Source organism: Molothrus aeneus, chromosome 7 (assembly GCF_037042795.1).
Source record: "Molothrus aeneus isolate 106 chromosome 7, BPBGC_Maene_1.0, whole genome shotgun sequence".
Lineage (NCBI taxonomy): Eukaryota > Metazoa > Chordata > Aves > Passeriformes > Icteridae > Molothrus > Molothrus aeneus.
In genome coordinates, this window is record NC_089652.1 from 33466610 (window position 1) to 33488990 (window position 22381).

Here is a 22381-nt window from a genome sequence, read left to right on the forward strand (position 1 = left end):
CTCCCCTTCTCTTCATTCCAACCTTTCCTAAGAAAATGCAGCTTTTTATGGGCTTTCATTTTTAAAGGTTGTTTGTAGAGCAGTCCTATGAAAATACACATAGTAAATAAAGGAAACTTACTGTGTTGTCTTTGTTTATAATTTTTGTAAGGATGCAGTAGATATCAGTCAGAACCCTGCTTTAAAGCCTCCTGAAAAGCAGTGACATCCCAGGATTGTTAAATCTGTGTTTTTCAAAAGAGAATTCAAACCATTGCACAAACAGTTTTTCTCCAGCGCCCGAGCGTGTTTGTTGGATGCAAAATTGATCCAGAAACATATTTTATTTTGAGGTGCTGCCAGCATTTGCCTCTTCCCTCTCAACAAGACTGATCACACTGGAAACAATCCTTCTCAAGTGAGGGTATGAGGTTGCAGATTGCTGAAGCACAAGCACACATTTCCCTGTCAGTTTTACACCTGTGCCCGGGCTGTGGGTGTCTGCTCTGCATAATCACCAGGCACTTACTGCAGCTGGCAGCAGGTCACACCTCCCTGATTTACACTTTTCAGGGGTTTGGAGTGATGTTTATTTAGATACAAAACACAAACTTTCAGGCTGAATGCCTTTTTCCACACACTCAGGAAGAAAAGGAGAGCGAGCCTGAATAGAAAAGATGAGGAGCCTCCACTGTGTCCTGCGCGTTTTTGGCTGTCATGCAGACAGTATTAGAAATTCCAAACTGTACAGGGATGAAAATAAAATTCATAAGGCAGAAATTCCAAACTGTACAGGGATGAAAATGAAAACCCTAAGCCATGCTTCTATGTGTTTGAAATAAACCAATAGCCTGTTTGGGTTCAGTTCAAAAATAACCTCTTTGATGGGTTGTGTGGCTTTTAGTTTTTATTATCTCCTTCAATTGAGAATCTGAAGCTGCCAAAATTAAATAGAAGCTTTTTTTTTTTTCTCTCTGTCCCTGCAGGTGAGATATTAAGAAGGAAAGAGAAACGTCTAAAAGCAGTGGAAACAATATCAATGTATCAAACAATGACAACATTGAATTAACTGCCAATTTATCTGCCTTAGTATTAAGTTTACTCACTCTGTCTTGATAGGTTTTATTAGTCAGGTAATAATCTACCCTAAATTTCTAAGATTATAGACTGTGTGTATAGAAGTACATAATAAAGCTGTTTTGCTGTCAGAAGTGTTTGAAACTGTACTAGAAGTGTAAAAGTACATAAGAACTCAGCAATATCGTATTCAGAGTGCAAAGAACAATTAAAATAATTATAAAATCCTTCAAAAGGATTTTTTTTCCTCAGAATTGTCACATTCATCGTTGTGGCTAAGCCACCTGTACATTTCTCAGTGTGAGGTCACCTGGCAGCAACAGGGGACACCACAGAGCTGTGATTTGGGCCACAGGCTCACCTCTAGCAGTCTCTCTGACATTGTCCTGGTGATTTGGAAATGGGAGGTGATGCAGTGTTAAACTTCCAGTAAACTTCACATCTGATCACAGCTTTGCTACCACGATATGTGCATTTTTTCCCCTCACTCTTTGTATGGATTTTACAACTCTGTGCAAGCTGAAGTGTCCTGTGCAACCCAGGCCTCAGCTACCTTACACGGAGTCCTTAAAGCCTGACAGAAAGGATGCTTAAATCCAGAAAGAAACCCTCTGTAAAGCAGAAATGTACTGGTTTTTCCTGATTCCTTCCTGCCACACCCTTCCCAGGAAGGCCAGCAGGAGCCCTGCACAAAAAGTCTCCCAGCTGGATTTCTGAGCGCTCAGGCACACAGCCCAGGGGGCTGCCTCACCTCTGCAGAGTCATCTGCCCCAGGTGGCCTCAGGATTGTCAAAATTAACCTGATTAATGTATAAATACAGATATGTTTACTGCTAGTGACACTGCAGAATGAGCAGCATGGTACTCAGCTCTATTTGGAATTTCAAATGGATATTATGGTAGCTTTTACATATAGTTTTTTTAATGTAATTTTTACATGTTTTATTTAAGAAAAAGAGGGGTTGGGTAGTGGGAATTCTTCATGCTAGGGACTTATTCTCTACTTTTTCATTTGTCTGTATGTGAGTGAGGAACACGTGCCTGTGTTCACACTTTATCCTTTCAGTGTATGCCACATATTCTATCTAATCCCCCAATCTAGTCCATGCCTGATAAAAAATGATACAAAATCATGCCTAAAAGAGGGGTGAGATGTGTTCTGCATTTAAACTCTGAGAGGTTTATGGGACAGAGAGCAGCCTCCCACTGCTGGGAGCACTGGTTTTCTGCATTTTGTGGGGAGGAAAGTTTGGAAAAGTCAGCTGAGACTGACTTCTGCTGTGCCCTGCAGGCTTCTGCTCCAGAGGAGCTGCAAAATCTGGAGCCTCTGCTAGAGGAGAGAGAAGTTATTCTATATAACAACAGGAAGACATACAGCTCTAACATAAACTGCTTGTTACAAAATCTTGTGAATTAACTACTTCTTTTGATGGATCTTGATACTTGTCCCATGTGCTCTTGATTTTAGGCAAGAAAAAAGAAACATTGCTCAACATTTTTCACCAATTAGCAGTCAGTGGCCAGTAAGAATCAGCAAAAAGTACTGTTTTGCTTCCACTTAATTATGTTGCTCTTCATTAATCACATTCACAGGCCCTTTATTTGAGTTTTTATAACACTAGACTAAATAAACCAGACTATATAGCAGTTATTGAAGTAGAATGAAGGCTTGGATCAGACAGAACAAAATCGTTTTCATCACCTCAAAAAAACCATTTTTGCAAAAGATTATACCAAGATGGGCAACAAAACCTCAGAAACTTTTGGGAAATGGAAAGGAACCTGCTGTGAGTTGGTGGGGTTTGGTGGAGTGCTTTGCTAGACTGCAATCATCATCAGCACGCTTCCCTTTGATCTGCCTGGAGATGTGGCAGGGTGTTTAAAGCTGGAAACAGCACTTTTCTAATGTTCCCTAACCTCAGAAACAGGATGCCAAACATAAGGTTTTTTCCTCCTTTTTTCTCCCTCCAGCACATTCCTGCCAGAACAGACTATTCAATTGTGCACTGTGCATCACAACCCTCTCTGCTGAAGGAGGGGAGAGCTGCAGTGTGGGGAATGAGAGGGCTTTTGTTGCTGCAGGGAATTTTTTACTGGCTTTTTTTTTTTCCCCTCTGTGTGTGAGAGACATAAAATGCTCTGGAAATGTACAGGTTCTTCCTGCCAAGAATGGTTGTTTTCACAGCTCCCCTCTTGCCAATTTCAAACTGATTAAGAAATAATAAAGAAAAAAAAAAAAGTTTTCACATACATATCCTAAACCCCCTGGCTGACAGATATTGTTGAGCAATTGAGTCTGTAAAAGTGCCAAAATAACCTATTTCCCCAGAAGAATCGAAGAATCAAATATTAATGCTGATGGCACTGTGAAAAAAGGGAGTTTTCAGTGACAAGAACAAATTCAAGGATAAAGGGCTGTTAACCAATTACCTTAATTAAGCTGGAACTATGACTTTCTAATATTTTTAAGGATCTTAGTCAGCTTCTTGGCCTTTGGCCTTAATTTTTTTCCCCAAAAAAAATCTTTCATGCAAAATAATTAATTAATCTCCGAATATGAATGTTACTCATTTTGAATGCATGAAATATTTAGAGAGGATTCCAGCAAAATGTTCTCCTTCCAACGTTGACTTGACTTATTCTAATTAACAAGTTGGTTTTGGGTATATTATGAGCTCTGATGGAAATATAGGTGATCACAGCACAAATACAGGCTAAATGTTCTGTGGAACATGCACAAAAGGGAGAAAAGCTGTTCAGGACCCAGAGAACTGTTGGAAAACAAAGGGAAATGTGTAACTCACTTTTCTGGCACCTCCTTCCAGTGTAGCCCTCGGCACAGGAGCAGACATTGGTCCGGACACAGTGACCACCATTCTTACAGGGGGGGATGCAAACAGCTGGGGAGAGGAAAGGAAAAGTTCTGAGCACCAAACTCACCTGGGGGATCAGCACTGCCAAAGCACAGGCTCCTTATTTGGGTGCCTCTGTTGGGAGAGCAGCTCACAGAGGTATTTTTGGGGAAGGTGTCTCCCCAAAGGGTGATTTGGGCTGTTGCCTGGGTGGAGACCCTGATTCTTTGTGGCAAAAATGTGGGACATGATTCCCAGCACCCGAGGGTCTCTCAGATACTTAAGTGGTCAGAATATTCCCAGTGGTGTCAGGTTTTTAAGTCTCTGTCAAAGGGCTCCTCAAGGGCTTCTCCCCATGAAATATAGATCAGTGTTGGACATTTGCTAACTTGGTGCTGTTTCTTCTCCCTTTCTCCAAGAAGCAGAAGGAAGGGCTTTGCTTTCCCTCAGCATCCATCCATTATATCCTGCTATCAATTTCAGAACCCGTGAATGTGGATACTTATTTTCAAATTTTAGCTCTGTCTAAACCACAACACTTGAGAGCAAAAACTTCAAATCACCTAGATGTTGAAAATCACCTTCTCTGTTCAAGAGCAAGATCATCAAGTTACAGCCTATAATTTTCACTCTTTTCTTCACCCCCAACATCATTAAAAAAAAAGTTTCCAGCAAGCTCCATTTGCAATTAGATTTTTCTGTGTGAATCATTCACTTGCAAAAATATACATCAAGACCACACGAATCTAGGAATGTGGGAAACAAAAGAAATTAAGAGCAAAGAACTTTAAATGCTGAAGTTGTTTTGGTAACAAGCAACTGCTGTTGGATGCAAAGTTAATATTCCCAGATTGAGGAGGAGTTACTAGATCCATATTGAAAATATTCCCAGATTCAGCAGGAGTTGCTAGATCCATATTGGAAAAAGAGAAGCCAGTGGTGTTAGCACAGGGGTGCTCCAGCTGCTTGGGCCCTAAGTTCCCTTCCTTGTATGAGATACTGGGTCATTAAAGGATTAATTAATTTGCCTTCTGCAGCACAGAGTGAGTGAGAAGCCCAGGACACTGTTAGCCTGAATTTAGAGCTGGGACAGGGATTCAAAATCAGCTCCTGCTCCGTCCAAGCAATATTGGATCACATTTTTAGGGATCTGATGAAGTCCTACAGAAGTCTCCCATGCACAGCACTTTAGGGTGGTCAAGTAGGTGACATTGTGAACCCCATTTGAAGGTAAATTATCACCTGGCTCTGAAACCAGTATAGTACACACCACAGGATACCAAAATGAACAAAGCACTGCCATGCTTTCTCATTTAATTGAATAGTTGCTAATCAACGATGTCACTGACTCAGGTAGTTTTAGAGTAATTATTTAGTTACCATTAATGGCATCACCAATAAGTTCTTACTTCTTCCCAATACCATTGGGAACAATAAAAAGTGGATTTATGGCAGACTATAACAACAAGGGAGCACACATAGTTATGACAAGGAGAGTCTCTGGATATATTTCATGTGGGGGTAGGTAGTGTTATGGGTATATTTATATTTTGAGCCTGGGCCCTTTATCAAGATGATAAATATAATTTTCTTACCTCTCTGGCACTGTGGCCCATAGAAACCAGAAGGACAGGAGCACGTGTTTGGCCGTACACAGACTCCTCCATTCAGGCACACAGGATTGCACACAGCTGGATGGGAATGTAAGAGAACTGCATGAATCTCTGATAATGTTGAACTTTTCAGAGCAGGCACTCTTTTACTGCTGCACTTGCCATTAGAATGAATATTTCTAGTGGTACTGTGAAAAGTTTAATGCAACCCTTGCAGATCAGTTGTGCTGCAGCACTTATTCATGGTCGACACAGTGGGAGCATTTCAGAGGTGTTTTAGCATAGCTTGGGAGATGAAATAGGCTCTAATTCAATGTAATAATTTAATTTATTTCGGATGTATTCTTTTGATTCGCACAGTTCATTTATTTCCATTCCAGTATTCTCACCAAGCATGATCCTAAGGTAGCAAATGTAGTCAAATAAAATACACCCTGGATAAGGTGGAGATGAGATATTAATTGTTTGCTGCTTTGTCTGCGTTCAGCAGAGCATTGTGGCATTTCCATGGACTTGAATAGGTGTGCACCAAAAAACCTGTTTGTTCTGCCTCATTTAAATGCCAGTTCCCACAACACATTGGCTCATTCATCACCAACAAAGCCACTGGCTGAGCTCCCTTTGCCTCTTTATGTATCTGTTATTACTCTAGATGATACAACAGGCATTAGGAATTAAAAGCTGCCTTGCATATTTCTATGTGGCGAGTACCAGACTGTTAAAAACAAAACTATTAGAATTTCAAATTGATTTAGATGGGAAGTCAGTGTGTGAAGAATAAGGAATCTGATAAAGTTTTCATTGTAAAGCAGAGTGATACTTTAAATCAGACTTTTTCTTTCTGTTCCCTTTGTCTTTCAGTATCTTACAGGATAGTCTATTAAAAATATAAATGCATTTAAGCTTAAATAAATTAGGGGCCGCTAAAATGTTTCAGTTGAACTAAAGAAGAAATAAAATGTCAATTTGGAAAGAGAGAGAAAAAAAAAAGTGAAATTGTAGTCTAGATGAGAGGTTTTTCTGACTAAGGAGCAGTCACTTATGAAGTCAAAATGGATTTAATTCAATGCTTAAGGGGAATTTGGTTTAGTCATGTTATTGTCCTGGCTACTTCATAGATGTCCATAATCGTGTCAGTCTGTCATTGTTTATATTTCCAGTGGTAAAGTCTCTTTTTTTCCATTTTATACCTGTATTCTTCCTGACATTCCTTTTATAACACTTGAGGTGGGAAACCCCAGCAGCGCCCACAAAATATTCTGTGCAGTGCACTCAAAAATGTGCCAGAGAGGGGAGTCTGGCAGCCTTTCACCAAAGCTGTCAGGAGACAAAAAAATCCTGCTGCTGTTATTCTGGTCTGGAAGTGACTGCTACTGTTGCTTGTTGTCTGCCCTTCTCTTGGAATGATTCTGTTCAAAGCCACCCCAAAATAAAATTGCAGAACTCCTTGAGAAGAAAAAGCAGAGCTAGTGGGAACCAGAGTAGCAGTGACAATCCCAGTCATTTCCTGTGGATCATAGCTGGGCTAATTTATGTTTCCTCAGTAGGTCTGTCATTTTAACACTTACAGGAAGAGCAATCTCCAGGAGATGGAGGTTAAAATGACATCTCTCACCTTCCAGGAAAGGTAATGCAGGCTGAAGGTGTCTCAGCCATTTAATATTCACCGTGTCAGAGGCAGACTGCCTCTGGAGCCTTCAGGTCTGGCACTGATTCAGGTAGTTCTCATCTTTTAATATTTCACTATTTTGCATGCCTTGTCCCAGGTGAGTTCTGCAGTTTCTGTGCCTTTGGAGAAAATATCCACCCCAGATTTTAGGACTTCGATCCTGAGAGGGGGCTCTGAGCTGTGTCTGTTTAAAACTTTGAGAAATAAGTACCTAAGTCCAGTCCACACCTTGTCATTTTGTACTGATGGGTGGAGGTGGCTTTTTCCTGAGCCCCCCCATTCCTGTGGATGCTTTCTGTAGGTGCTCTTCAAGGGAGAGATGCAGGCAGGAGGAGCAGTGTGAATTCTGGCAGCACAGCGTGATAAGATTCTGTGCTCCAGAATCACACAAGCCTAAAGAGCTGCAAAAAGATTCTGTTTGTAGGTTCCCTGAGATTTAGGTAAGCATTTAAACTCAGGAATACTTACATAAACATCTAAACTTATGAACAATTACATAAACTCAAGCCTTTCTGAGGTCTTGCCCTGTACTTGCTCTCCTCTTCTTAAGCTTTAATTCTTACTTGTTCTCCTCTTCTTAGGCTTTAATTCTTTAAGCAGCAATTCCCAGTCTGAGCACTGGGGTGTGGGGGACTGTCAGGGATTTTTTGGGCACTTTTGGGCAGAGGATGAGGCCCTGCCAAGCACTCACCTGTGTCACAGGAGGGGCTGCTCCAGCCGTGCCTGCACTGGCACTCGTCTGGTGACACGCACACACCCCCGTTGTGACAGTGCCTGCTGCACACCACTGCAAAACACACAAAAAACCCAAAATATCTCATCACCAACAGCACTGCAGACCCTAAAGCTGCCCTATTACAGCCAATAACTGATAGTATTAGTCCTGGAGATAAACTAAAGGTTTGCTTGATTTGCTTTCTCCCTTTCCTTGATTTGCTTTCTCTATGAGAAGCCACACACCTAAAATCCTTTGCTTTTTAAGTATTCCAGCTACTCGGTTTCATAGATAAAATTATATTCCTCTCAAGGGCAGCCTGATATTTAAATAAGCAGTGAGGTCTGTAATGATGGCAGTGCATGTGTTTTGCTGATAGAGAAGGGTTTGAAGGCTGATTTTCAGATATTTTCTGTATTGAACCTCTTTTTAAACTTGTATTGCAGAGTAGCATTACTCCTAATAGGTATGGCTGCTCTTTTGTGTTCTCAAAATTAGCATTACTATGTTCATTCACAATCTTAAATTTCCTAAATATAGCTATTAATAACATGCACTTTTTTTCTTCTTTTTTTGTTTGTTTTTCCAGAAGCAATTGTACGTAGAAAATGTTGATTTAGATGTGCATATTTTTACATAATACAGCAATGCTGCTGGTAAATATATGCTGTGAAATAGCTACTGTATTCCTTGAATCTTTTGTATTCAAGAAACATTTTAAGGGAAAATATAGGGGAGAAAAAAGAAAAAAAAAAGGTTTTTTGGTGTTTTTTTTTTTTTTCTCTCTTGTAATTTTCTGCTAATTGAAACATGTGATGAAGAAAGCCTGAGAGAGTTCATACATACTTGTTTCACACCGAGGCCCTACGAATCCATAAGCACAAGAGCAGGTGTTGTGAGGCAGGCAAGTTCCTCCATGCTCACACGGGGGCTCACACCGAGCTGCAAGAGTGAAAAAACACAGTTCAAATATGGAATTCTCAGTGGCTGTGAGCACAGCACAGGTTACACCTTTCCCCATCCCTGGATTTTATTAATCCAGTGAGTAATTTGGGTGAGGAAAACACTGCAGGACAGCAGTAGCTATCCCATTAGCAACACAGCACTGATGAGCAGCTGCATGGAGCCTGCAAGGGAATGGTTTCAACATAATCATATTTAACTTCTGGGCATGCACGTTTTTAAGGACATGTTTTGAAGGCCAGTGATGGATGAAGCACAAATGCAGTCACACCTCAAGACCTTGCCCATGCCTCTCTACAAATTTGCCTTGTGGATGGTCAGCAAGCCTTAACAGGTGTCAGAACTCACAATAAGGCAGAGATTGTTTCTTCCTCATAGAAAAGACTTGTGAGTGGATTTGTCAGCAAAATGGCAAACATTTAAGCAAAAAAAAAAGTTATTATTTAATGAGTAGCATGAGTTCTGCAGACAAAGCAGCAAGCTAGGTTTCTTGACTCATTGCAGAATGCAATGTAATTCTGTGAAATGAAGAGGATGAGTGTGGAAAGGACTGCAGCTCCTGAAACAGCCTGTTTGCTGAAACCATGTTTGTTTTTCAAGTGTTGATAATTTTGAATCTAAAAACTTTATTGTACAGGGAGCCTGGAAATTTTGGACCATTGAAGCTATGATCTAAGGCAGGTACATGAGAATTCTTTTGTAACCCTCTAATAAGAGTTAATTACATGTGGCAAACTCAAAAGAGGAGGAACATCACAGAAGGGACAGGATGATCACTGAAGAGACAAAATCATCACAGAAGGGACAGGATGACTACTAGCACTCAAAGGAGAAACTCTGTGGCAGGAGCACAGCAAGAAATGTGTTCCAGAGGCACCTCATGTTATTGGAAAAAAAAAAAAAAAGGGCACCTCACATAACAGAATGAAAAATATCTTCCCTTGTGTGTGGGAAGTGAATACAGTGAAAAATGTTGTACTTTGGCTCACTTCACTGGCAGAGTTTTGTCTTTTATGAAGGATATGAGGCTAAGCAAGGTTATTCCAAGGAAAAAGCAAAATGAAGCTAACGAGACCTTAAACAAAGCATCTTTCATTTTAAGCATTGTTAACGAGGGAAGAGAACCTTAATGCACCACATTTTGTTCCTAAAGCTGGAAAATGGGCTATGGAAATGGAAAGCCAAATGAAGGACTAATTCTTGGGGAGCCACATAATTTAAATGCAGTTATTGTGTTAAAGACCTCATCACCTCTTGTGATTGTCACCAGGCCATGGAATATGAACTTTGTCGTCCAAAAAAATAATGAAAGCCCTCACACATTTTCTAATTGTATTAGAAAAGACAAACTCCAAGAAGGTGCTGTTAAATAAACCACTTTGACACAAATAACATTGAAGAAATATATTTGGTATTTAATGATGAAATTTTCAATGCTGCATTATGTAACTTTAGGATTTGACCTTCCTGAAAATAGGAGACTTACAAGTGTATTTTAGAGCATGCTGTTTATGCTGAGAATGTCATTAGGCTAAATTTATTTTTCATTAGATAAGACTGAGACATTTGCAAATCAACATGAGCTTAGCTGAAATTCCAAGTATACATCCATGGCGGAAAAAAAATAAAAAAAAGAAGGGATAAACCCAAATTATCTTTGTCTGGACAACTAAATAGATTTAGATAAGGTGTTAGGAAGAAATGGTCAGCTGTGAAGATGATGAGGCATTGGCACAGCTTGACCAGAGAAGTTGTTGCTGCTCCATCCTTGGAAGTGTCCAAAAACCAGCTTGGATGGGGCTTGGAGCAGCCTGGGATTGTGATTTCTTTGCCCCTCTTTGTAAGGGGGGGTACAAAACCTGGGGAAAAAATGTACCACTCTTTTAAAAGTACATTAAATGTGATTGCCTTTCCTGTAGGATGATGGCTGCATAAAGCCTCCAGGTGCCTCAGAGCTGTGCCAAGCACGGTGACATTCAAGCATTCTACGCTTTATTTCAGCATGGTTTGTGTAGCACTTAGAGCAAGTGTGTCCGTGTGAATGGAGCACTTTCCATCTGGCCTTTGCACATCCTGAGATGCATCTGAACTGTCAGAAAAGAACATGGTATTTTGGATATTAAAACATTTAGCTCTTACGGTGACATTTAATAGTAAAATGTTTAAAACTGTTCTATTACTGGTGAAAAGCAAGAGATATAAACTGAACACTGGCTCCTCTGTGAGAGTAAGAGTAATATTCACTTAAAAGACATTTCCCACTGTAATAGAAATATACTGCTTATGTCAAATTATTTTCCCAAACTTCTGTCTTTCATCTTCTGAAATGAATACTTTTTTCCATGAGCATTTGCTAAATTGTAGGAAGGTATTGCGGTGTTTTTATCCTAAGCGGTTTTGGATAGGGAAAAATAACAGCAAAGAGGAAAACATTGCTGCAAATGGTCAATCTTGCTGTCAAGTGTACATGTGTTTATGTTTACAATTTAAAATCTGGAGGTGAAAATGGAGAAGTGCATTATTGTTTCCTTTGAAAAGGCTTTTTGGGAAATATCCCCAAACTTCTATTTTCCATTAAAATGAGATCATACAGTTTTTATAAGTTTCTCTGCAATAACTTCAGGGGCACTCAGGAATACCAGATGCTGTGATTTTTCCCTCATTTTCCATAGCTTAATCAGCAAATATCCTCCAGGACAGAGTTATTGCTTGGCACCTCCACAGTGAGTAACTCCCTGTGCCATCCCCACGTGAGGCCCTGGGTCTGTGCAAATAAAGCCAGGCTTGGAGCTGTGAGAGCTTTGCCTGCTTAGACTTTTGCACCAAAGTCAGATCAGGACAGACTTCAGTGAAGTCTACCTTTTTTCATTGTACATTATTTATTTCCTTTCAAATTTACATTAACCTAACTTCCCAAATGTGCAGATGAAGTTTTAATGTGTTCAGCACAAGGGCAGGGTGAAAAAAGGGAAAGGAAAGTTCCTCAGTTGTTGTTTTTTCTTTTGGAAAGCTGTGGACTGGAGCATTGCTTTTGCATGTAAGATGCACAGATAAATGAAATGAAGCATAGGATTAAAGCATGTATTAGTGCAATTAAATTAACTCATTGCATATTTAAATATTCCAGCACTCTGGAGCCCAGTTGTGAGAGAAATGTCCACCACAGCAATTGGAATATTAACAAGAGAAACTTGACTGAATAAATTGGGAATAAAAGTGCAGGTACCATTGCTGGCTAGGTTGTACCAATGCATTTTGCTTTGTGAAATGTCAGCTGAGTGCTCATCTGCAGTCCAAAAAATCCCAAAAGAAGTGGTAGGAATTGTTCAGAATGGAGCAGAGCACAGAATGCCAGACTTCCTTACGGCCTGAACTCATGGTGAACTCCATCTCAAATACCATGGACAGGTCTGAGCCCTCAGTTCAGAAAAGCTACAGTGAAAGTAGGAAAGATGCAGAAAAAGAGGCAAGGATAAATAAACAAAATTATAGAAGAGCTTTTGTACAAAGAACAAGTGAATAATGAGGTCCTTCAGAAAAATATGACTTTAGGATAGAAAACTCTGAAATCAGATGTGACCTGGAAAGGGTGAACAGGATAAAGTTCCAAGGCATCACCTTGGTGCACATGATCCATAATTTCTGAGAAGCTATTTCAGGCAGTATCCCTATAGCTTTCCCACATATTGTCAGACAAATGCAGTTGGCAGCTCTTGGAGAAAGGGAGAGGACTTCTGGTTTGATATGGTAGATCTTTTTTGGGTGTAAAATGTCAAAAAAATTAATGTGAGCTACCCAATTTTTTTTCTCATTTCATGCAGCTGTGCATGGTGAAGCCATAATGCTTTCCCAATTTCTCCATCTCTTCTGTTATGATGAAAATTATGAAAAGTGGTTTTGTAATGTCAAGGCAACACTGAGTTTTTGACTCTTGAGCAGAAAACATCACTCCCACTGTTCTAGACTTCCCATTGTTCTAGACTTCCCCTGCTCCTAGAAAATTCTGCACAAAACCAATTAAATAATTCAAATTTTTATTGACTTCACCCTCTTAAGAATATTTTTCTAAAGTATTATAATTTTATCTTTGACAGGAATGCTGAGGCTCTTTTATGACTGCTGAAATACCAGAATGATACCACTCCTTAGCTGTCAACCTAATCCAAAATGGTTTTAAATAATTGTCTGTGTTCTATGAAATGGAGGCTGACTTTTTAATGGTATAGGTTTAGGGACCAGACAATCCCTATCAAAGGAGCTTGGAATCAGGAAAATGAAACAAAACAAACAAACAAAAAAAAAGGATGACAAGAAATTTGATTTAAATCCCTATGTTTCATCAGTTTTCAGGTCTAGGCCTCTCAGAAAGAAGCCCAACAATGATACCCAGAGCAGAATTTTTCATTCAGATCAATTCTGTTATCAAATGGAAAGGCAGTGTTCCACCTTGGGGCACCCTAAGGAGCTCTGGGGCTCCAACAGCTGCTCTCAGGCAGTGCCACATGCACAGACCCTGGGCAGTGAGCTGAGCCCAGGGAAATGGCAGCATTTCCCCCTTTTCCTTGCCCATGGGTTCAGCAGCTTTGCAAGTGATGGCCTGTGCACCTTGGCAGAGTGGGGAACAGAGGCAGGATGGCAAGGAGCTGCTCTGGGGTGACTCCCAACACTAACAAATATTTCAGAGTGTTAGCCCCAGATGTTACAAATCACTGCAGCACATGTGCCACTTGTAACACACCAGATAAAATGTCAGAAATGCTTTGATATCTGATATCAGTCCTGTCTGGGCTCGTTCTGCATCATTACAGTGCTAGGTTTTTATTCATCTAGCACATGGAGCTAAATGTGTAAATCTCTGTTTGTGCTCTGCTGCTCTTGCAGTGCTCCTTGGCAGGTGATTCGTGCTGTCCCAAAACCTGCTAGGAGGAGACTGTCCCAATGCATTGGTTTTTACTGCAGAAATCCTTGGAAACAGCACTCAGAGTGAAAATTAAGTATTTAGCAAAACCTCCCTCATCACCAGAGGGATGCTAGGCTAAGCTGACACCAGAAATGCCAGAGAGCATCTTCTGCTGGAGAAAATGTGGGAGAATCCAGTGGACTACAGCAGGCCTTTCCTCCCCTACTTATTTTTTATTTTTGTATAGGCGATGCTGACTGTCTCCAAAACACTGCTCTGAAATGAAGATTTTAAAGCTGGCCTGTTGGGCTGTGAAGTCTTAATATTAGGCTACTAAAAAAAGGTCTCATTGCCTTTGTGCAGGAAAGGGAAAGAGCAGCAGAGCCTTGAGGAACTGTTTCATCTCCCCTCACCTGCAGAGTACATGGCTGCTGATAGAAGGAAAACAATCTGTAGTTCTTTATAATAATAACATTCTTTATAATAATAATAATAATAATATTACACCAAAGCAGGAGGAGCAAAAGCAGGGTTCCACTTCTGACAGACAATGCAGATGTCAGCAGTGAAGGGAGTCATCCAAATGGAAATTGCTGAAATGGCCTGAAAATATCTCAGTTTAGAGATCTTAAATATGAGCCAAACACACTGACATTTAGCTGTGTTTGTCCAAGAGAAGGTAGGGGGTTACACCTGATGGTCCCCAGGGCTCTCTTCCATCCTGTGGTCCTGAGATTGTGTCACCCCCAGTGCAGGGTGACAAAGGAGAGGACTTCCAACTGAACTGTGACAGGGAGGCTGAGGGGCTTGTCCAGAGGGATAATAATATTAAAGATATAAAATTTTATATATTTATAAATATAAAATATCTTTATCTATGAAATATGTAAAATGTTATAATTTTAATATATTTAATTTTTATATTAAATTTATTCAATATTTTAATATGAAAAATAATAAATATATAAAATTATATATATAATATATATCTATTAAATATATAAAATGTTATATTTAATATATTTAATATTCTATATTAAATATATTTAATATTTTATATTAAAGATATAAAATGTGTTATGAAATACTTTAGGAAAGAAATTAATTTTCAGGATACTCCTTATGTTTTTTTCCTACGAGTCCTCCAAGCCTGGTTTTGAATCTGCACATTTGGAAAAAAAATAAATTGCATTCTATCACAACATACATACCACTTGGTAAAGTACTTCTTATTTAGATTATTTTCAGGCATTCTTATTAAACAAAGGTCACATCCCCTCAAGATCCAAAGGCATTAAAACTTGCTATCAGCAGGCTGGCTCTTTTATCTTGTTGAATTTTGATATGAAATAAGATGGTGACAACTGTCAATAGTGTCTGAGTCTCTTGACATTTTTGCTCACTTGCCAAGGATGTTATGTTGAAGCCTGGAGATTTTGCAAATGTTGGTCTCATCCAAGCTTTGATTTTTTGCCCAATACTTGTGCCTCCTGTTCCCAGAGGGCACTGCTGTCTCGAGGGGAGTTGGTACAGTGTGGGCATCACAAGGTGCTGATAGCTGAGGTTGTGACAGGCCTTAATCCAAGAAATTGCCCTCATTTTTCAGCCTTGTTTGTCAGGATGAATCACCTTCATCTGACATGGGACGGGACATCCACAGCTGGAGAAACAATGGGTGCTGTTCACAGCACTGGCTCTGCTCAGGGGGGCAGGTGTGCAGGGGCTCAGGATGGAGAAGAAAAAGGAAGGGACAGGATAATTATTGAGTCAGTTGTCATGGACACTGACAAGAGACAAAAAAAGATGTTTGTGCATTGTGTCATCAAGCCCCAAAAGGCAGAATGATGTTGGTAATAAAGTATTTCATCCTAAGGATTCTCCAGGGAGATTTTCAGTAATAGAAGTAACTGAAGGAAACATCTCACAAGTAAAAGGCAGAGAGAGATTTACATTTTAAGGTAGATTTATGTTTTAAGGAGTATACTGATGGGTCTGCTAAACACACAGCAGCCTTATGTCCAGACTGTAAATATTCATATATATGTGGGAAAGGTTTTTGAGGCTTTCAGCTTGCCAGTACCAGAACCTGCTTGGTGCTTTTTCATCTCTAGGTATAAACCAGAAGTTAAAGACAAAATCCTTTGTGCCAAGTAACTCTAAATCCTTTAGGAGGGGCGTTTCAGAAATGTGAAAATAGGCAAAAAAATGAAGTGCCCAAGATTGCAGAAATCTTTTTTTGTACATTTTATAGTATATCTCCAATAGTGCTCTAAGCTCAGAGAGCTGCAGCAGTGTTGGGGGCTTCACACCCCCACAAAGCCTGGCTCACAGCAAGGTCCTTCCCAGGACATCATGGCTGAGACCCCCCTGTTCTGTGCATGAGGAATGAGAGACCAGATGAGAAAGAGGGGAATGAATGTTACAAATACTTTTGCTTTTTGTGGTGGAAGGCCAGTTAAGATATCAACTTATCAGAGGGATGTCAGCAAAAGGTGTGATTAATGATAGCAAAGTCAGGGAATTCATTGCTTCAACAAAGTACATAATCCTATGGGTTTATGGAGTGATTCTCAGGTGCCTAATAAGTAACTCAATATATTGTGAAAACCCCTCTGGTGCTGTACATTTCAGATGACAAGTTCAGTTTCAAATTTGAGATATTAGATAGATATTTACAGGTAATTTTTAAGATATTAGAAAAATTAGTTTTTCCTAGAATGTGTTTTATAGAGAAGTAGAATCAATTTTCCTGTTTCTCACAGAAATTTTATATGGTTTTGAATGTGATGACTTTAGTAGAATGAATCTGGCATTAAGCAAGATCACAATCTGTCCCTGGTTTTAATAGATTAGATGGTATCAAATAAACAGGTCATTTTTGTAAGCAGAAAGAGCTGTTTCAAAGGTATAGGTTTTATTTATCATTTTGAAATATAATTGGTTTTGAAAACAGAATGGCCCCAAAAATCTCCGAATTTATAACAAAAAATAATTTTTACTTTGGAGAATTATTAGACTTGGAGATACTAGAGCATTTAAAAGAGGATTTTCTCCCTTACCTTCACATGTAATTCCATCACCACTGTATCCAGGGGGACAAGGACCACACTGAACCTCTCCATCTGCAGCTGGCTCACACTGCACACCACTGAAACAGAGCAGCTCAGCACACACTGCCCTGGGCTGCACCCCACCGCTGGTTTTCAGCACCTCCACAGCCCCCCTTGCTCTGCTGAACCCCCTCCTGGCTGCTGTGGGGTCTGCTGGGAGCCTTGCTCCAGGAGCAGAGCCTGCACCCCGGGATGGAGCATCCAGGGAAGGACCCAGCCATTGGGGAGGGACCGGGAGCTGCGGGGCCACAGGAGATGCTCTGGGCTGCTCGGTTGGGAAACCCTGGGGGGGTTTGTTCCTCAAGACTGAGACTCCACTGGGCCATTTCCTGGGAGGATAACCATGCCTGGAATGAGGCTGTGAGCTTGCAGGGAATGAACCTGGATTTGTGTTGGGATGAGGAGGAACAGTCCGTGCTGTCGCTTCTTTGTGCTGCTTAAAATGGAGAGGAGGGTGGGAGGTCACACTGGCACCCGGGGCTCTGGGCTCCAGCTCCTCATGCAGAAGGGGTGTGAGTGTGCCACCTTTCTCAAGAAAAGGTTGTTTCTCAGGTGCTGTGAATTCCATATCAGGCTGTTTTTCTGGTGGTGTCTGAGCTTGGGAAGTCTCCCTTTCCATTGTAAGGGATGGAGTGTGAATGGCTGTGGGGTTTCTTTCCAAAAGGAATGTAATATCTCGTCTTGGAATTTGGAGTTGGGAAAGAAGGGAAAATGCATTTCTTGATGTCTTAGATGCATCTTCTTGGTGAGAGCCTCCAGCATCTTCAATATTTCTTCCAGGAGAGTCCACGTGGGTTTGGAAAGATCTTGAAACTAGGGCAGAAGGAAGATATATATTAGCTACATTTGCTGGTCTAGAGTTGAAAGGAACCACAGTGAACTTTTGAGCTTGGAGCAAACAACAGAACATCAATTCTAGAAGTAAAAGAGTTAATTATCAGTTATTACAGGGATGCTTATGCCAACTGGTTCAGCACTTATGTGGGGGCTGTCTGCTGTGGGTGACACCAGCACTGATGCATAGGGAACTGCAGTGATGACCCTCAAAGGGTGGTATTCATGAACCAGATGAAATATATTTTTAGTAGCAAGTCTCAGGGAAGGTCAGGCATTATTTGAGTTGCAGCACTGGGCTGACATGCAGGGGTTAAATTGCAGCCAAGCAAAAACTTGCCCTGCTGCTTTACTAATTTTGGCTTGAACTAGTCCATGATGTTTTGGTACTGTGCACCTTTTTTGTGTTGAATCTTCCAGTTCTTGACCTCCTGAGCCAGAATTTGCTTCTTATTACCTGCCTGTGCTGGGAAATGCTCTGAGGGCATAACTCAGAGTTTGCATTCCAGCTCCTAGAGTCAAGGAGACAGAACACCACAGCTTGGCACAGACAGGTGCTGGAGGTGGAGAAACACACGGTGTCAACATGGCCCTTGGCAAGAGCGTGCCCTGGAGAGGCTCCAGTGCCATCACACCCGTGGGTGACTCTGGAATGCTTCTGCAGCCCTTCTGATGGCAAAGGGAAGTTTTAGGAGAGCTTTTAAAGGAGACAAATGGAAGAGCTTTGTTGGTGCTGCGTACAGCTCCCCGCAGACGTCAGGGGCAGCATGCGAGGGAGCGACCGGTTTGTTACTGTCACCCACTTGTCCCAAAGCCAGCCACCTTTTCAGCTGTGTAAGGAGGGATGATAGATGGGCAGAGGGGACTCTGTGAAGGGCCTTGAAAGTGGAGACGAGGAGTTTGAATCAATACTTTCAGGAAGATTAATGGCCATCTGCTGACGCTAATGAATGGAAGAGGCTATTTTTAACCGGTTCTGGCACATTCACTCTGTAGGATATGGAATATATTGGATCCTGAACAACAACCCTCACTTGCTTCTGGGGTTAACCCCATGCAGGATGCACCTCTTTCTTTAAATATCAATATTAATCACTTTCTAAAAACTCCCATTGATGGAGATCTTAACCATATTTAGCAAGGAAAGAGATTTGGATGCTTGGCAAGGGTCAGATGAAAGTTAGGGCATTGACTGGACCAAAACAAATCCTGGCAGCCAAAGCAGTGTTTATTTGGCTGATAAATAGTGTCATTCTGCTGGCAGCTGATGAGTTTCTATTGCCCTGAAGCACAATGTTTTGGAGATTTACAGTGGTGCTGGATCGAGCTGTGGCCATCAGCAGGTAAATATGTGTATTTAGTGGAGCAGAAGGCAAATACATGGATTTCAGTATCCAAAGTAAGGCTGGTGAATGATGAGGGACACACATTGGGAGAACAGAGATGATGAAGCAGGAGGACATCAGCAACAAGAGCATGTGAGGATAGGAGAAGTCAAAGGATTTTTAAAAATGAATGAATGAGAGAAAGATGAAAGAAGTATCTCCACAGAAAATTATCAGTAATAGATGATCATTATAGCCCTTAGAAAATTTGATTCAGGGACAAGAAATCAACAGGAATGACAGTGAAGGGCTGAATGACCTCTCTGACAAATTTCCAAAATGAGCCCTGATTATAGCTTTGAGCTCCTTCTACTGTGTCATAATTAAATGGGTTTTCCTCCCAATAAAATTTGAGTAACTAGTAAGGGGATCAGACTGACTACCTGAGAAAGAGAAATCTTTTATTTCTTTAGCAGATAATAGAGGTGAGATACCCATCCTTCAAATAAACTTCATCTTTCCCTGTAAGGGGGAGCATATTTTTGGAGTATTTCTGTGATAAGGTAATTTTTTACATCTCAAATGCTGCCAATGAAGAGTAGTGACACATTTTTGTTGGTCATTCATTATGATATATACTGATAAAGTTCTCTCAGCCACTTCGTAGAGGTGACTAAACTTCATGAGATGTTGGTGTCATTCAAGGCTGTTGACCAGACTGCCCTCTCTCATCTTTCATTGCTTCAGATTTTTGCTTGTACTGATAGTATGCAATTTAGTTCAGGTAAGAACATGATAGATTTTTCTCTGGAATGCCTGAAAATTTCTTTCTGCAGCCCTCCAAGTATCTAAATAAGCTTAAACAAAGAAAGCAAACCAAAAGAATGCAGACTCAGTTGTCTGTAGTCAGCAGCTTTCCTCAAATCCTGCATTACTTCAATTTATTTTCCTTGCTCTTGATCAATATCTTCAAATGGGTAACCCATTATCAATGCACACTGTGAGTGTGTGAATCTGGTTTTCCCTGCTATGCCAGCCTATGATTGCATATCGGACTGGGTGAAATCACCACAAAACCCCACAAGGTGAAGTGCTCAAAGTTATATGATGGAACAAACCCACATTTTCACTCCCTGTCAGTATTTCTGCCTAAATTAACAGGGAGATGGGCAGCAGTGGAATGACTGAGTTTATTTTTCATGGAAGTAGATAAGAGACTGAGATGCTGCTGCTCTGCTCCAGCTGGGCATGGCAGGACCTCTGTTCTTATTGATGCACTGTGAGCAGAGATCATTCCTGTATGGATCAGGTCCCAAAAAGACAGATCCCTCTGCTGTCCCCCCTCTTGGGGACATTGGAGCAAGTGTGACAGAGAGCAAATTTCGGAGACACAGGTTTAACATCCCTCATCCAACTGGACACCAGGACACTTTCCATCCCTGTGGTGCAGGGGTACCCCAGCCTGTGACCCTCCAGCCTCTGGTTTTCCCAGGGTTTCCCACTGGGATTTCACAAATCAGAACTGTCTCAGGCAGCCCCTGGTTCTCCAGTGCCATCATGGTGTTGCTAAGGCACAGCAAATCTGTAGGATCCACATCATTCCCAAGGGAATAAAAATGACCACTGAGGCTGGTGAAAAGAGCCATTCACAGAGAAGGCACTTGACATCTCTTAAACCCAGGGTGAGATATCAACACTCTGAAACAGAAAAGAAATCCAATCTATTTTTTCTCTTCTGAGTTTATAATTTATTCGATTGGAGTTTCTTTTTTTTTTTTTTTTTTTACATTTACTGTCTTAAAAAAAAAACGACCAGATCCAGACTGGAATTAAGAGAAGCCATGTCCCCTTCTGACCCCAACTATTTCTGCTCCCAGTGAAGCAGCACACATTTCACAGCCTGGCTAGAGCAGGGTGCACCAGGCTGGTTTCCATATTCCTTGGTGCTGTTCCCCCACATCTCTGCTGGGCTTAGACTTATAAACCTTCACACAGTTCTTCCCAAGCCACGTGCCTTGGAGCCCCATCCTGACCAAAACTGGCAGCTGGCACTTCAAACACTTGCTTAAGCTTCCTGCAGATATCAGTATTTATCACCTTTCCATTGCCATGCTTCTCTTTGCAGCTGTTGGAGTTAGAAACTTTCCTTTTGTGTTTTAAATATGAGTGTAACTTTATATTTATGTAATGATTTGAGCATCACCATGTAACCCCAAGTGCTTCTCTCTCTTTTAATCTAATAAAATGCCCCAAACCAATCTGATCTTCAGGTGGAGACTGGCTCCTTCTCCTTAAACTCCTCTGGCTGTGTTCACTTCTGCCTGTGACTTCAGTGGATTATGGGCACCTTTAATTCTGCTTGAGTTACAACTCCTTCAGAATTCTGTGAGCAGTTTAAGGATTCATTATTAACACAATTCAATAAATTTACAATTTGTGTAGTTTTAGAGCTATTAACATTTAGTAGTACCTGCTGTCCAGCCCATTTCTCATTCAGAAGAATGTTGGCAGAGAAATGCTCTTTTGACATATTACACTGTGTGGGTCATCATTTAAAATTTGAGACATCTACCAGCACATAAATCTTATTTAAAATGTCAAGAGAGAGCAGAAAAATTACACTGGTCTAAGAAGTCTTGTTACTAGAGTGCTAAGGACATTCCCATTCCCTCTGTATGTTTCCATGTTAATATTTGTTTCTGTATTTACTGAGTGAGAAAAGGAAAACAGGAGCAGCTGTCAATAGGATGCTCCAGGGAAATTCTGGTTTTTCATCAACTCTTAGTTTCCTATTTTATATTATTATGTTCTGGCATTACTTTCTTTTCTACTCAGAGTGTGTTTAATTCCTACATCTCTTGTTTTGCCATCCAGTGATACCCTAATGTCTTCACTCTCCTAAATATTCAGTAACACAGTTTTGATTCTCCTTTCGTTCCTCTTAAGCATCCAGAGGTTCCCCATATTAGATGCTGGCAGTAATTCCCAGTCACCATATCCCTTCTCCTACAAGCACAAGCAGTAACTCCCAGAATCAATTCCTCACCACCTTTAAGTGAAATACAGCTTCAACCTCCCCAGTTTTACACAGAGTTACTTCCAAAAAAAAAAAAACATTTCAAAGGCTCATTGTGATTGGGATATTAATGTAAATTCAGATAGGAGCTTAATTTTTGACCTAATGATCCTTGACATATTTTTTAATGTAAAAAAGTGGAAAGTCAAATGTGGTGTGCCTCACATCCACACAGCTTAGCACAGAGCAGAGCAGTCACACGACTGTCTCTCCAGCTGTACAGGAGTGTTCAGTCCTTGTGCTCTCAAACCACCACTTCTGTGATGGG

General features: G+C 40.7%; 1 protein-coding gene across 1 annotated transcript in view; it reads right to left on the minus strand.

The window, feature by feature from the left end:
- The window catches only part of LOC136558957 (von Willebrand factor D and EGF domain-containing protein-like), a 170991-nt gene that overhangs the window by 19895 nt on the left and 128715 nt on the right, over positions 1 to 22381 (minus strand). Inside the window, exons 21-25 of the mRNA XM_066553782.1 lie at positions 16828 to 17691; positions 8752 to 8847; positions 7882 to 7977; positions 5504 to 5599; positions 3861 to 3956 (exon numbers count right to left, since the gene is read on the minus strand). Of these exons, the coding sequence (XP_066409879.1) occupies positions 3861 to 3956; positions 5504 to 5599; positions 7882 to 7977; positions 8752 to 8847; positions 16828 to 17691 (1248 nt within the window). The remainder of the gene's footprint in view (positions 1 to 3860; positions 3957 to 5503; positions 5600 to 7881; positions 7978 to 8751; positions 8848 to 16827; positions 17692 to 22381) is intronic.